Genomic DNA, 15,474 nt, shown 5'->3' with positions numbered 1-15,474 from the left:
GCAGGTTAACATCCATATCCCCCTTAAGTTTGGTACCTTTTAGATTGATGTCAACATCTGGGCTCTCAAATTTCGGACCTTTGATGTTCAGTGATGGCATGTTGAATTTAGGCATTTCAAATCCACCCTTTGGCCCTTCAATGTCAATTTCTGGAGCTTTAATGTCAATGTCAGGTGTTTTGATGTCTGCTTTTGCCTTTGGAACATTGACATCCACATCACCTTTGAGTTTAGGGCCTTTCAAGTTGAAGTCCACATCTGGCATGGAGATTTTGGGTCCCGAAAGAGTTGGCATGCTGAATTTGGGTCCTTTGAGTTTTGCATTTGGTCCCTCAATGTCAACATCCGGTCCTTTAATATCAACGTCAGGTGCTTTAACATCAATATTTGCTTTCGGAAGGTTGATGTCAACATCTGGACCTTTCATTCCAAATGATGGCATCTTGAATTTAGGCATTTTAATTCCACCTTTGTGGCCTTCAATGTCAATGTCTGGTCCTTCAATATCAACATCTGGTGCTTTTATGTCTCCTTTGATTTTTGGCAGGTTAACATCCATATCCCCCTTAAGTTTGGTACCTTTTAGATTGATGTCAACATCTGGGCTCTCAAATTTCGGACCTTTGATGTTCAGTGATGGCATGTTGAATTTAGGCATTTCAAATCCACCCTTTGGCCCTTCAATGTCAATTTCTGGAGCTTTAATGTCAATGTCAGGTGTTTTGATGTCTGCTTTTGCCTTTGGAACATTGACATCCACATCACCTTTGAGTTTAGGGCCTTTCAAGTTGAAGTCCACATCTGGCATGGAGATTTTGGGTCCCGAAAGAGTTGGCATGCTGAATTTGGGTCCTTTGAGTTTTGCATTTGGTCCCTCAATGTCAACATCCGGTCCTTTAATATCAACGTCAGGTGCTTTAACATCAATATTTGCTTTCGGAAGGTTGATGTCAACATCTGGACTTTCTACTTTTAAGCTTTTAAATCCAAATGATGGCATTTTGAATTTAGGCATTTTAATCCCGCCTTTGTGTCCTTCAAAATCAACTTCTGGTCCTTTAGTGCTGACCTCAGGTGCTCTTATTTCTCCATGGATCTTTGGCAATTTCATATCTAAATCGCCTTCAACTCTAGGGCTTTTAAGATTAATGTCAGCATCTGGGCCTTCTACCTTTTGGCCCTTTAATCCAAAAGATGGCATCTTGAATTTAGGCATTTTAAATCCACCTTTATGGCTTTCAACGTCTACTTCTGGTCCTTTAATATCAACATCTGGTGCTTTTATGTCACCTTTGATTTTTGGCACTTTAACATCCATATCCCCCTCAAATTTGGGATCTTTTAGATTAATGTCAACATCTGGGCCCCCAAATTTCGGACCTTTGATGTTAAGTGATGGCATGTTGAATTTAGGCATTTCAAATCCACCCTTTGGCCCTTCAATGTCAATTTCTGGAGCTTTAATGTCAATGTCAGGTGTTTGGATGTCTGCTTTTGTCTTTGGAACATTGACATCCACATCACCTTTGAGTTTAGGGCCTTTCAAGTTGAAGTCCACATCTGGCATGGAGATTTTGGGTCCCGAAAGAGTTGGCATGCTGAATTTGGGTCCTTTGAGTTTTGCATTTGGTCCCTCAATGTCAACATCCGGTCCTTTAATATCAACGTCAGGTGCTTTAACATCAATATTTGCTTTCGGAAGGTTGATGTCAACATCTGGACCTTTCATTCCAAATGATGGCATCTTGAATTTAGGCATTTTAATTCCACCTTTGTGGCCTTCAATGTCAATGTCTGGTCCTTCAATATCAACATCTGGTGCTTTTATGTCTCCTTTGATTTTTGGCAGGTTAACATCCATATCCCCCTTAAGTTTGGTACCTTTTAGATTGATGTCAACATCTGGGCTCTCAAATTTCGGACCTTTGATGTTCAGTGATGGCATGTTGAATTTAGGCATTTCAAATCCACCCTTTGGCCCTTCAATGTCAATTTCTGGAGCTTTAATGTCAATGTCAGGTGTTTTGATGTCTGCTTTTGCCTTTGGAACATTGACATCCACATCACCTTTGAGTTTAGGGCCTTTCAAGTTGAAGTCCACATCTGGCATGGAGATTTTGGGTCCCGAAAGAGTTGGCATGCTGAATTTGGGTCCTTTGAGTTTTGCATTTGGTCCCTCAATGTCAACATCCGGTCCTTTAATATCAACGTCAGGTGCTTTAACATCAATATTTGCTTTCGGAAGGTTGATGTCAACATCTGGACCTTTCATTCCAAATGATGGCATCTTGAATTTAGGCATTTTAATTCCACCTTTGTGGCCTTCAATGTCAATGTCTGGTCCTTCAATATCAACATCTGGTGCTTTTATGTCTCCTTTGATTTTTGGCAGGTTAACATCCATATCCCCCTTAAGTTTGGTACCTTTTAGATTGATGTCAACATCTGGGCTCTCAAATTTCGGACCTTTGATGTTCAGTGATGGCATGTTGAATTTAGGCATTTCAAATCCACCCTTTGGCCCTTCAATGTCAATTTCTGGAGCTTTAATGTCAATGTCAGGTGTTTTGATGTCTGCTTTTGCCTTTGGAACATTGACATCCACATCACCTTTGAGTTTAGGGCCTTTCAAGTTGAAGTCCACATCTGGCATGGAGATTTTGGGTCCCGAAAGAGTTGGCATGCTGAATTTGGGTCCTTTGAGTTTTGCATTTGGTCCCTCAATGTCAACATCCGGTCCTTTAATATCAACGTCAGGTGCTTTAACATCAATATTTGCTTTCGGAAGGTTGATGTCAACATCTGGACCTTTCATTCCAAATGATGGCATCTTGAATTTAGGCATTTTAATTCCACCTTTGTGGCCTTCAATGTCAATGTCTGGTCCTTCAATATCAACATCTGGTGCTTTTATGTCTCCTTTGATTTTTGGCAGGTTAACATCCATATCCCCCTTAAGTTTGGTACCTTTTAGATTGATGTCAACATCTGGGCTCTCAAATTTCGGACCTTTGATGTTCAGTGATGGCATGTTGAATTTAGGCATTTCAAATCCACCCTTTGGCCCTTCAATGTCAATTTCTGGAGCTTTAATGTCAATGTCAGGTGTTTTGATGTCTGCTTTTGCCTTTGGAACATTGACATCCACATCACCTTTGAGTTTAGGGCCTTTCAAGTTGAAGTCCACATCTGGCATGGAGATTTTGGGTCCCGAAAGAGTTGGCATGCTGAATTTGGGTCCTTTGAGTTTTGCATTTGGTCCCTCAATGTCAACATCCGGTCCTTTAATATCAACGTCAGGTGCTTTAACATCAATATTTGCTTTCGGAAGGTTGATGTCAACATCTGGACCTTTCATTCCAAATGATGGCATCTTGAATTTAGGCATTTTAATTCCACCTTTGTGGCCTTCAATGTCAATGTCTGGTCCTTCAATATCAACATCTGGTGCTTTTATGTCTCCTTTGATTTTTGGCAGGTTAACATCCATATCCCCCTTAAGTTTGGTACCTTTTAGATTGATGTCAACATCTGGGCTCTCAAATTTCGGACCTTTGATGTTCAGTGATGGCATGTTGAATTTAGGCATTTCAAATCCACCCTTTGGCCCTTCAATGTCAATTTCTGGAGCTTTAATGTCAATGTCAGGTGTTTTGATGTCTGCTTTTGCCTTTGGAACATTGACATCCACATCACCTTTGAGTTTAGGGCCTTTCAAGTTGAAGTCCACATCTGGCATGGAGATTTTGGGTCCCGAAAGAGTTGGCATGCTGAATTTGGGTCCTTTGAGTTTTGCATTTGGTCCCTCAATGTCAACATCCGGTCCTTTAATATCAACGTCAGGTGCTTTAACATCAATATTTGCTTTCGGAAGGTTGATGTCAACATCTGGACCTTTCATTCCAAATGATGGCATCTTGAATTTAGGCATTTTAATTCCACCTTTGTGGCCTTCAATGTCAATGTCTGGTCCTTCAATATCAACATCTGGTGCTTTTATGTCTCCTTTGATTTTTGGCAGGTTAACATCCATATCCCCCTTAAGTTTGGTACCTTTTAGATTGATGTCAACATCTGGGCTCTCAAATTTCGGACCTTTGATGTTCAGTGATGGCATGTTGAATTTAGGCATTTCAAATCCACCCTTTGGCCCTTCAATGTCAATTTCTGGAGCTTTAATGTCAATGTCAGGTGTTTTGATGTCTGCTTTTGCCTTTGGAACATTGACATCCACATCACCTTTGAGTTTAGGGCCTTTCAAGTTGAAGTCCACATCTGGCATGGAGATTTTGGGTCCCGAAAGAGTTGGCATGCTGAATTTGGGTCCTTTGAGTTTTGCATTTGGTCCCTCAATGTCAACATCCGGTCCTTTAATATCAACGTCAGGTGCTTTAACATCAATATTTGCTTTCGGAAGGTTGATGTCAACATCTGGACCTTTCATTCCAAATGATGGCATCTTGAATTTAGGCATTTTAATTCCACCTTTGTGGCCTTCAATGTCAATGTCTGGTCCTTCAATATCAACATCTGGTGCTTTTATGTCTCCTTTGATTTTTGGCAGGTTAACATCCATATCCCCCTTAAGTTTGGTACCTTTTAGATTGATGTCAACATCTGGGCTCTCAAATTTCGGACCTTTGATGTTCAGTGATGGCATGTTGAATTTAGGCATTTCAAATCCACCCTTTGGCCCTTCAATGTCAATTTCTGGAGCTTTAATGTCAATGTCAGGTGTTTTGATGTCTGCTTTTGCCTTTGGAACATTGACATCCACATCACCTTTGAGTTTAGGGCCTTTCAAGTTGAAGTCCACATCTGGCATGGAGATTTTGGGTCCCGAAAGAGTTGGCATGCTGAATTTGGGTCCTTTGAGTTTTGCATTTGGTCCCTCAATGTCAACATCCGGTCCTTTAATATCAACGTCAGGTGCTTTAACATCAATATTTGCTTTCGGAAGGTTGATGTCAACATCTGGACCTTTCATTCCAAATGATGGCATCTTGAATTTAGGCATTTTAATTCCACCTTTGTGGCCTTCAATGTCAATGTCTGGTCCTTCAATATCAACATCTGGTGCTTTTATGTCTCCTTTGATTTTTGGCAGGTTAACATCCATATCCCCCTTAAGTTTGGTACCTTTTAGATTGATGTCAACATCTGGGCTCTCAAATTTCGGACCTTTGATGTTCAGTGATGGCATGTTGAATTTAGGCATTTCAAATCCACCCTTTGGCCCTTCAATGTCAATTTCTGGAGCTTTAATGTCAATGTCAGGTGTTTTGATGTCTGCTTTTGCCTTTGGAACATTGACATCCACATCACCTTTGAGTTTAGGGCCTTTCAAGTTGAAGTCCACATCTGGCATGGAGATTTTGGGTCCCGAAAGAGTTGGCATGCTGAATTTGGGTCCTTTGAGTTTTGCATTTGGTCCCTCAATGTCAACATCCGGTCCTTTAATATCAACGTCAGGTGCTTTAACATCAATATTTGCTTTCGGAAGGTTGATGTCAACATCTGGACCTTTCATTCCAAATGATGGCATCTTGAATTTAGGCATTTTAATTCCACCTTTGTGGCCTTCAATGTCAATGTCTGGTCCTTCAATATCAACATCTGGTGCTTTTATGTCTCCTTTGATTTTTGGCAGGTTAACATCCATATCCCCCTTAAGTTTGGTACCTTTTAGATTGATGTCAACATCTGGGCTCTCAAATTTCGGACCTTTGATGTTCAGTGATGGCATGTTGAATTTAGGCATTTCAAATCCACCCTTTGGCCCTTCAATGTCAATTTCTGGAGCTTTAATGTCAATGTCAGGTGTTTTGATGTCTGCTTTTGCCTTTGGAACATTGACATCCACATCACCTTTGAGTTTAGGGCCTTTCAAGTTGAAGTCCACATCTGGCATGGAGATTTTGGGTCCCGAAAGAGTTGGCATGCTGAATTTGGGTCCTTTGAGTTTTGCATTTGGTCCCTCAATGTCAACATCCGGTCCTTTAATATCAACGTCAGGTGCTTTAACATCAATATTTGCTTTCGGAAGGTTGATGTCAACATCTGGACCTTTCATTCCAAATGATGGCATCTTGAATTTAGGCATTTTAATTCCACCTTTGTGGCCTTCAATGTCAATGTCTGGTCCTTCAATATCAACATCTGGTGCTTTTATGTCTCCTTTGATTTTTGGCAGGTTAACATCCATATCCCCCTTAAGTTTGGTACCTTTTAGATTGATGTCAACATCTGGGCTCTCAAATTTCGGACCTTTGATGTTCAGTGATGGCATGTTGAATTTAGGCATTTCAAATCCACCCTTTGGCCCTTCAATGTCAATTTCTGGAGCTTTAATGTCAATGTCAGGTGTTTTGATGTCTGCTTTTGCCTTTGGAACATTGACATCCACATCACCTTTGAGTTTAGGGCCTTTCAAGTTGAAGTCCACATCTGGCATGGAGATTTTGGGTCCCGAAAGAGTTGGCATGCTGAATTTGGGTCCTTTGAGTTTTGCATTTGGTCCCTCAATGTCAACATCCGGTCCTTTAATATCAACGTCAGGTGCTTTAACATCAATATTTGCTTTCGGAAGGTTGATGTCAACATCTGGACCTTTCATTCCAAATGATGGCATCTTGAATTTAGGCATTTTAATTCCACCTTTGTGGCCTTCAATGTCAATGTCTGGTCCTTCAATATCAACATCTGGTGCTTTTATGTCTCCTTTGATTTTTGGCAGGTTAACATCCATATCCCCCTTAAGTTTGGTACCTTTTAGATTGATGTCAACATCTGGGCTCTCAAATTTCGGACCTTTGATGTTCAGTGATGGCATGTTGAATTTAGGCATTTCAAATCCACCCTTTGGCCCTTCAATGTCAATTTCTGGAGCTTTAATGTCAATGTCAGGTGTTTTGATGTCTGCTTTTGCCTTTGGAACATTGACATCCACATCACCTTTGAGTTTAGGGCCTTTCAAGTTGAAGTCCACATCTGGCATGGAGATTTTGGGTCCCGAAAGAGTTGGCATGCTGAATTTGGGTCCTTTGAGTTTTGCATTTGGTCCCTCAATGTCAACATCCGGTCCTTTAATATCAACGTCAGGTGCTTTAACATCAATATTTGCTTTCGGAAGGTTGATGTCAACATCTGGACCTTTCATTCCAAATGATGGCATCTTGAATTTAGGCATTTTAATTCCACCTTTGTGGCCTTCAATGTCAATGTCTGGTCCTTCAATATCAACATCTGGTGCTTTTATGTCTCCTTTGATTTTTGGCAGGTTAACATCCATATCCCCCTTAAGTTTGGTACCTTTTAGATTGATGTCAACATCTGGGCTCTCAAATTTCGGACCTTTGATGTTCAGTGATGGCATGTTGAATTTAGGCATTTCAAATCCACCCTTTGGCCCTTCAATGTCAATTTCTGGAGCTTTAATGTCAATGTCAGGTGTTTTGATGTCTGCTTTTGCCTTTGGAACATTGACATCCACATCACCTTTGAGTTTAGGGCCTTTCAAGTTGAAGTCCACATCTGGCATGGAGATTTTGGGTCCCGAAAGAGTTGGCATGCTGAATTTGGGTCCTTTGAGTTTTGCATTTGGTCCCTCAATGTCAACATCCGGTCCTTTAATATCAACGTCAGGTGCTTTAACATCAATATTTGCTTTCGGAAGGTTGATGTCAACATCTGGACCTTTCATTCCAAATGATGGCATCTTGAATTTAGGCATTTTAATTCCACCTTTGTGGCCTTCAATGTCAATGTCTGGTCCTTCAATATCAACATCTGGTGCTTTTATGTCTCCTTTGATTTTTGGCAGGTTAACATCCATATCCCCCTTAAGTTTGGTACCTTTTAGATTGATGTCAACATCTGGGCTCTCAAATTTCGGACCTTTGATGTTCAGTGATGGCATGTTGAATTTAGGCATTTCAAATCCACCCTTTGGCCCTTCAATGTCAATTTCTGGAGCTTTAATGTCAATGTCAGGTGTTTTGATGTCTGCTTTTGCCTTTGGAACATTGACATCCACATCACCTTTGAGTTTAGGGCCTTTCAAGTTGAAGTCCACATCTGGCATGGAGATTTTGGGTCCCGAAAGAGTTGGCATGCTGAATTTGGGTCCTTTGAGTTTTGCATTTGGTCCCTCAATGTCAACATCCGGTCCTTTAATATCAACGTCAGGTGCTTTAACATCAATATTTGCTTTCGGAAGGTTGATGTCAACATCTGGACCTTTCATTCCAAATGATGGCATCTTGAATTTAGGCATTTTAATTCCACCTTTGTGGCCTTCAATGTCAATGTCTGGTCCTTCAATATCAACATCTGGTGCTTTTATGTCTCCTTTGATTTTTGGCAGGTTAACATCCATATCCCCCTTAAGTTTGGTACCTTTTAGATTGATGTCAACATCTGGGCTCTCAAATTTCGGACCTTTGATGTTCAGTGATGGCATGTTGAATTTAGGCATTTCAAATCCACCCTTTGGCCCTTCAATGTCAATTTCTGGAGCTTTAATGTCAATGTCAGGTGTTTTGATGTCTGCTTTTGCCTTTGGAACATTGACATCCACATCACCTTTGAGTTTAGGGCCTTTCAAGTTGAAGTCCACATCTGGCATGGAGATTTTGGGTCCCGAAAGAGTTGGCATGCTGAATTTGGGTCCTTTGAGTTTTGCATTTGGTCCCTCAATGTCAACATCCGGTCCTTTAATATCAACGTCAGGTGCTTTAACATCAATATTTGCTTTCGGAAGGTTGATGTCAACATCTGGACCTTTCATTCCAAATGATGGCATCTTGAATTTAGGCATTTTAATTCCACCTTTGTGGCCTTCAATGTCAATGTCTGGTCCTTCAATATCAACATCTGGTGCTTTTATGTCTCCTTTGATTTTTGGCAGGTTAACATCCATATCCCCCTTAAGTTTGGTACCTTTTAGATTGATGTCAACATCTGGGCTCTCAAATTTCGGACCTTTGATGTTCAGTGATGGCATGTTGAATTTAGGCATTTCAAATCCACCCTTTGGCCCTTCAATGTCAATTTCTGGAGCTTTAATGTCAATGTCAGGTGTTTTGATGTCTGCTTTTGCCTTTGGAACATTGACATCCACATCACCTTTGAGTTTAGGGCCTTTCAAGTTGAAGTCCACATCTGGCATGGAGATTTTGGGTCCCGAAAGAGTTGGCATGCTGAATTTGGGTCCTTTGAGTTTTGCATTTGGTCCCTCAATGTCAACATCCGGTCCTTTAATATCAACGTCAGGTGCTTTAACATCAATATTTGCTTTCGGAAGGTTGATGTCAACATCTGGACCTTTCATTCCAAATGATGGCATCTTGAATTTAGGCATTTTAATTCCACCTTTGTGGCCTTCAATGTCAATGTCTGGTCCTTCAATATCAACATCTGGTGCTTTTATGTCTCCTTTGATTTTTGGCAGGTTAACATCCATATCCCCCTTAAGTTTGGTACCTTTTAGATTGATGTCAACATCTGGGCTCTCAAATTTCGGACCTTTGATGTTCAGTGATGGCATGTTGAATTTAGGCATTTCAAATCCACCCTTTGGCCCTTCAATGTCAATTTCTGGAGCTTTAATGTCAATGTCAGGTGTTTTGATGTCTGCTTTTGCCTTTGGAACATTGACATCCACATCACCTTTGAGTTTAGGGCCTTTCAAGTTGAAGTCCACATCTGGCATGGAGATTTTGGGTCCCGAAAGAGTTGGCATGCTGAATTTGGGTCCTTTGAGTTTTGCATTTGGTCCCTCAATGTCAACATCCGGTCCTTTAATATCAACGTCAGGTGCTTTAACATCAATATTTGCTTTCGGAAGGTTGATGTCAACATCTGGACCTTTCATTCCAAATGATGGCATCTTGAATTTAGGCATTTTAATTCCACCTTTGTGGCCTTCAATGTCAATGTCTGGTCCTTCAATATCAACATCTGGTGCTTTTATGTCTCCTTTGATTTTTGGCAGGTTAACATCCATATCCCCCTTAAGTTTGGTACCTTTTAGATTGATGTCAACATCTGGGCTCTCAAATTTCGGACCTTTGATGTTCAGTGATGGCATGTTGAATTTAGGCATTTCAAATCCACCCTTTGGCCCTTCAATGTCAATTTCTGGAGCTTTAATGTCAATGTCAGGTGTTTTGATGTCTGCTTTTGCCTTTGGAACATTGACATCCACATCACCTTTGAGTTTAGGGCCTTTCAAGTTGAAGTCCACATCTGGCATGGAGATTTTGGGTCCCGAAAGAGTTGGCATGCTGAATTTGGGTCCTTTGAGTTTTGCATTTGGTCCCTCAATGTCAACATCCGGTCCTTTAATATCAACGTCAGGTGCTTTAACATCAATATTTGCTTTCGGAAGGTTGATGTCAACATCTGGACCTTCATGTTTTTGACCTTTAATTTCAAATGATGGCATTGTGATATTGGGCATTTTAATTCCGTCTTTGTGGCCCCTAATGTCAATGCCTGGTCCTTCAATCTCAATCTCTGGTGCTTTTATGTCTCCTTTTATATTTGGCATTTTCACATCCACATCCCCCTCAAGTTTAAGGCCTTTCATATCAATATCTGCTCCTTTCGTCATAGCTCCAGATGATTTTACGTCAATATTTGGTTTAGGACAGCTGACATTTATACTTGCAGCCTCTACTTTTTGACCTTTTAGGTCAACCGAAGGCATCCTTATCTGAGGTATTTTAATCCCACCTTTGCAGCTCTCAGCACCTCTTTCTTGTTTTTCAGTGTCCATGGCTGGAACTTTTATTTCTCCTTTGATCTTTGGTATTGTCACATCTATATCCCCTTCAACTTCAGGGCCTTTCATTTTTATGTCAACATTTGTACCCTCAAGTTTCTGACTAGTTGTAATGACTGATGGCATTTTGATTTTAGGCATTTTAAATCCACCTTTTATCCCATCAATATCCATTTCTTGGCTTTTGATTTTAACTTGTGGTGATTTTATATCTCCCTCTATTTTTGAAGTTGAAACCACCATTACACCTGTATGTTTTGGGCCTTTCAAATCAAATTTCCCATCTGCCATGGATAATTCTGATGCTGAAATATTTGACATGTTTTTAGATTCATTGAATTTTTCATGTTGTCCCTCCATTTCATTTTTTGGTCCTTTAATGTGAACATCATATGCTTTAATCACTGTAGTTTCTTTGGAAAGTTTGACATCAACACTGGGAAGTTCTACTTCAGGAGGTTTCACTTCAGTGGATGCTATTTTGACTTTAGGCAATTCAGTTCCTCCCTTCTTTATAGCAAAGTCAACCTTTTTACCTTCGGTGTCAATATTAGTTGTAGTTTTGATATCCTCTGTTTTTGAAACTTGCACATTCAATTCCATTTTCATTTTTGGATCACCCTCTTTTCTGTCAGTTTTTACATCTGGACTTTTAATCTCTGTTTCTCCCTCATTTTTACCATGATCTGTCCACTTTGAACTTCTAATGTTGATGTCTTTACCTGCCAATGATATCTCACCTGGATGTGAGGAAAATCCTGTTGTAATCTCACCTGCGGTATCAATATCTTCTGAATCTCCCCCTGTTCTGACTTTAACATAGCTTGAACCTTTTTTGTGCGGCTGACTGATAGTAACTTCAGATGTTTTCACTGTCCTTTCAACTAAACTGGTTTCTGGCCCTCCAGTCTGTGTTTTATCCATGCTTGTAGTTGAAATTTGATTTATTTTTCCTGGTAAAGGCAGATTAATTGATCCTCCATTTTCATCATTTGAGGTTACCCCTGATCCTCCTATTGTTACATGCATAGTACCAGATTTTGTACTGTCTCTGAGCGCTTCAGAAACACGAATGCTTCTAGCTCCCTTCTCTGCGCTCCCTCTTAAGATTTCAGTGCCTTCATGACTTGTAACTTCAACGTTAGGACTTTTAACTCTGATACCTGTGGACTCAAAAACACTATCGTCTGTTTCAACTTTACCTGAAGAGCTGCTATGCAAAATTCTCATACGTGGGGAGCCATCTCCAGTTTTGTGCTGCAACCCTTTAAACTCTGGACTTGACAGTTCTAGTTCCTCACTTATGCCACTTGGCATGTCCACTGTGTAGGTAGTGATGCGGCGAGTAATAGTCGTAATCGTGCTGCCATCACTGCTCGTGCTGCTATGCCGCTCTGTGCGAACATCCACTCCCTCTGCAAGGTCTTCAGACTTCAGCCTTGGTTTGATCTTTCTTGTGTATATTCTCTTATAGTCCTCATCATCCCCACTCTGTTGATTGAAAAGTACAAGTAAACATATGATGTGGTATGTTAGAATATCATTCAGTAATTTAGAGCTTCCTAACAACATTTAAGTTATAATATGACTATTTTATAAAAGCAGCTTACAAGAATGACGTCTGGACTGGTTGCTCCAAGCCTCCCTTCCCACGTGAGGGTGCCCATTGGAGAACGACATGGTGTGCTCAAGGGCGAGTGGCATGGAGATTTGTCTCCTTTGTTTTGTAGTTTCAGTCCAACTTTGTGTTTGTTCAAAGTCTTCAGTAGCTCTGCTGTCTCTTCTGAGCTCATATTATCAAAGTATATTGTGGCACCCACAATCTGGTCACCTGTGAGTTAAGATAAGATTACAGCATGAAAGTCTGGTAAAGATATTAAAGCTTCAAAATAAAGTTGTAGGTGACGCAAATATGACTTCATATTCGAGGTTAAAAAACGTTGATAAAAACAAACATTAGACTTTGTTACCTTCATACACTTTTCCAGATCGTGCTGCAGGTGACTCTCCTTTCACCTCCTTCACAAAGATCTCTCCTCCACTTGCCTGTTCGATGGTCAGTCCGGTTTTGTCTGGACCCTCCCAGTCTGCAAAGAGCACCTCCCTGGTGACTTCATCATCAGCCATCTGTAAAGATAGCCATATAAAACAGTTGAACACAAAAGTCTCAAGATAAACAAACAAAATAACCTACTACAGGAACAAATAGGGAAAATACTTTTTTAAAAAAACTCTGTTTATTTAAAAAGAAATACCTTGTTTTCGTTTACTTCTTTTTCAGCCCTGGACTGATAAAAAAGTTGTTGTTGTTGTTTTCCTGCACAAAAACAAACAAAATAAAAATACAGTTCAAAGTATGAATCAAAATTAATGAAAGGTTTACTCTTGACAAAATGTTATTTTAGCATTAAAATAACATTTATTTGCCTATAAGAAATTTTTACTGTCACCTTTTGCAAGGCAGCCCAGCTAATAGAAAGCTGAACACTAGATGGTGTTAGAACACCTTCAAACAACACAACTTTGATCTTCCAAAACTCTATACTGTTATCTCTCTCTCACACACACACGAACACACACACCATGTCTCTTGAATGCTTTAGTGTATGTTTTGTAAATTTGGTTCAAGTCCGACCACACCCTGTTCTGAAGAGAGCGGCCAAATCCTGTGCCTATACCCCAGCTCCAAAGTCAATAGAAAGAACAATGATGGGTAAAGCTACCCAGCTTTATGAAAACACACACAGAGCTGCAGAAATGCTCAGCAGAAATACACAGAACACATTTATTAACATGGTAATGTCCACCTTCTCTTCTAATAATAACTACCCACAACTACAAGCAGTAGTCTAGTAGAAAAACAGGCAGACATATGGATATAGTCACAAAACTGCACAATCTTTTCATTTTTGACAGCTATGCAGTCTATTGCTGGTTAAGCACGTAATTTTTTTAAATTTTCATCAATTTGCTAAACAGCCATCTCAAAACTAGTTTACAAGCTTATTCTGATGTTATGGACACACCTTTTTCCAACATGACCTGTGTTGAATTATATATATAGTTTAAGTAATTTTGGATTTGTTCTTTGCTCAAATTTAAAATCACGCATAAAAACACAAACAGTACACTATGACCTTAAAAAAGAACAATTTAATGCTTTAACACCTGAAGTATCACCACGTCTATGATGTGAAGGTCATGTTACTAGAGGATCTGTCATTGTGCAAACTGGCTGCTTGTTTTTTTATATCAAGGACTTCAGGGGCAAATATGAGGCAGAAAGACAGACAGGTTTATTAAACAGGCAGAAAGCGACTAAGCGACTGCAAATAAGATGAACCTAAAAGAAAGTTAAAGGAACAGCTGTTTCAGAATGGATCTGTAACATAAATCACTCGTTAACAACCACCTCCACTTTTTGCCACATTGCAATTAAGAGCATTTAATTTTTTTTTTACATGACAACAAGTTAGTCATGGTAACTTTACAAAGACGTAAACCAAAACACTCAAAATCTAAGGCGTGAGGTAAATACAAAATTGTATTTTAAAGATGTTTTTTATCATTGTTTCTCATTTTATTTTGATTTAATTTAAAATATGTATTTGCTAAGCCTGCTATTATTTTACATAGTTACAAATTCAGAAATATAATTTATTTGGTAGATAATTATATATAAAGTATATGTAAAAGTTGGGTATATGAAAGACTATTCATACCCTGGCAATGGAAATCGGACGCGATTTGCAACCTAGTTTCACTCGTAGGAACAATGTCTAAAGGCAAGGACACTAATTATCACTATTCAATAAATAGACTGGTCTTGTGTGTTAGGCATGCTGGAGAATGCATGCAACGCTTTGAGGTAATATTAAACCCTCTAAACCACTTACTAAAATAGCCTTTTGCAGACTTTCTGGACTTAAGAGCACAAGGCCACTGAGAGTGTAATGTCAGAGGGTAGGTTGGTGTTTTGAGCCAAGATGATGCCAGTCTCTTGAAGGTATTTGCAACCGGATCTTTTCCTCTCTTTCCGCCTTTCTGCCTCAGGCTTTCTGTCTCATTGTGTCTGTCAGTGTGACCCAGCTAAGACTTGAAAAGTGAATCTGTGAGCTGGAACTTAATAAGCATCAATTACTGCTGAGTACGGAAGGGAACAAACAAAGCATCACACAGTGTCAAAGATTTTACTTTACCTGGTAACCTGTGCAAATGAACTCTACTCAGGTCAGCTGACAATGTATATTAACTGAGTATCCCTCGCTTCATTTGTTCAGTTAAATCATCCAAAAACTGACCTTTTTGTGCTTTAAACATAAGGAATGTGACTTTCATTATTTGTCCTCGTTCTTTTATATCAAACTACTAACATTGTTACTTGTTTTTAGCAAAGGTAGAGATAAATATGAAAGCAAACAAAAGGGAAAAAACACCTCACATAGGAGGTATAAGGGGTTTTTATGTGTGCAAAAACTACTTTTTCATTGATTTCTCCACCTCTTGCTTTTCTTTATTTGTGTTACTCTTCGATGCAGTAATTTGTTTCAGACATATGTGATCTCTGACTTCCTTTCCTGTTTAGTCTTTTTTCTCGTCTTGCATTTTTTTTCACCGGCTGAAAAATTTCCATTGAGCAAAAACAGTTATCGGGCTGTTACAGGTTGAGACTTATTTCTAGGAACAAA

The 15,474-nt window shown here is 39.6% G+C and overlaps 1 protein-coding gene across 1 annotated transcript in view; it reads right to left on the bottom strand.

The window, feature by feature from the left end:
• The window catches only part of ahnak (AHNAK nucleoprotein), a 29,728-nt gene that overhangs the window by 5,749 nt on the left and 8,505 nt on the right, over positions 1-15,474 (bottom strand). Inside the window, exons 3-11 of the mRNA XM_037977491.1 lie at positions 13,042-13,103; positions 12,757-12,913; positions 12,397-12,617; positions 3,617-12,277; positions 3,074-3,457; positions 2,515-2,914; positions 1,988-2,364; positions 686-1,828; positions 127-526 (exon numbers count right to left, since the gene is read on the bottom strand). Of these exons, the coding sequence (XP_037833419.1) occupies positions 127-526; positions 686-1,828; positions 1,988-2,364; positions 2,515-2,914; positions 3,074-3,457; positions 3,617-12,277; positions 12,397-12,617; positions 12,757-12,913 (11,743 nt within the window). The 5' untranslated portion in view covers positions 13,042-13,103. The remainder of the gene's footprint in view (positions 1-126; positions 527-685; positions 1,829-1,987; positions 2,365-2,514; positions 2,915-3,073; positions 3,458-3,616; positions 12,278-12,396; positions 12,618-12,756; positions 12,914-13,041; positions 13,104-15,474) is intronic.

Source organism: Kryptolebias marmoratus, linkage group LG9 (assembly GCF_001649575.2).
Source record: "Kryptolebias marmoratus isolate JLee-2015 linkage group LG9, ASM164957v2, whole genome shotgun sequence".
NCBI classification, from domain to species: Eukaryota; Metazoa; Chordata; class Actinopteri; order Cyprinodontiformes; family Rivulidae; genus Kryptolebias; species Kryptolebias marmoratus.
This window is presented reverse-complemented; position numbering and strand designations above follow the sequence as displayed.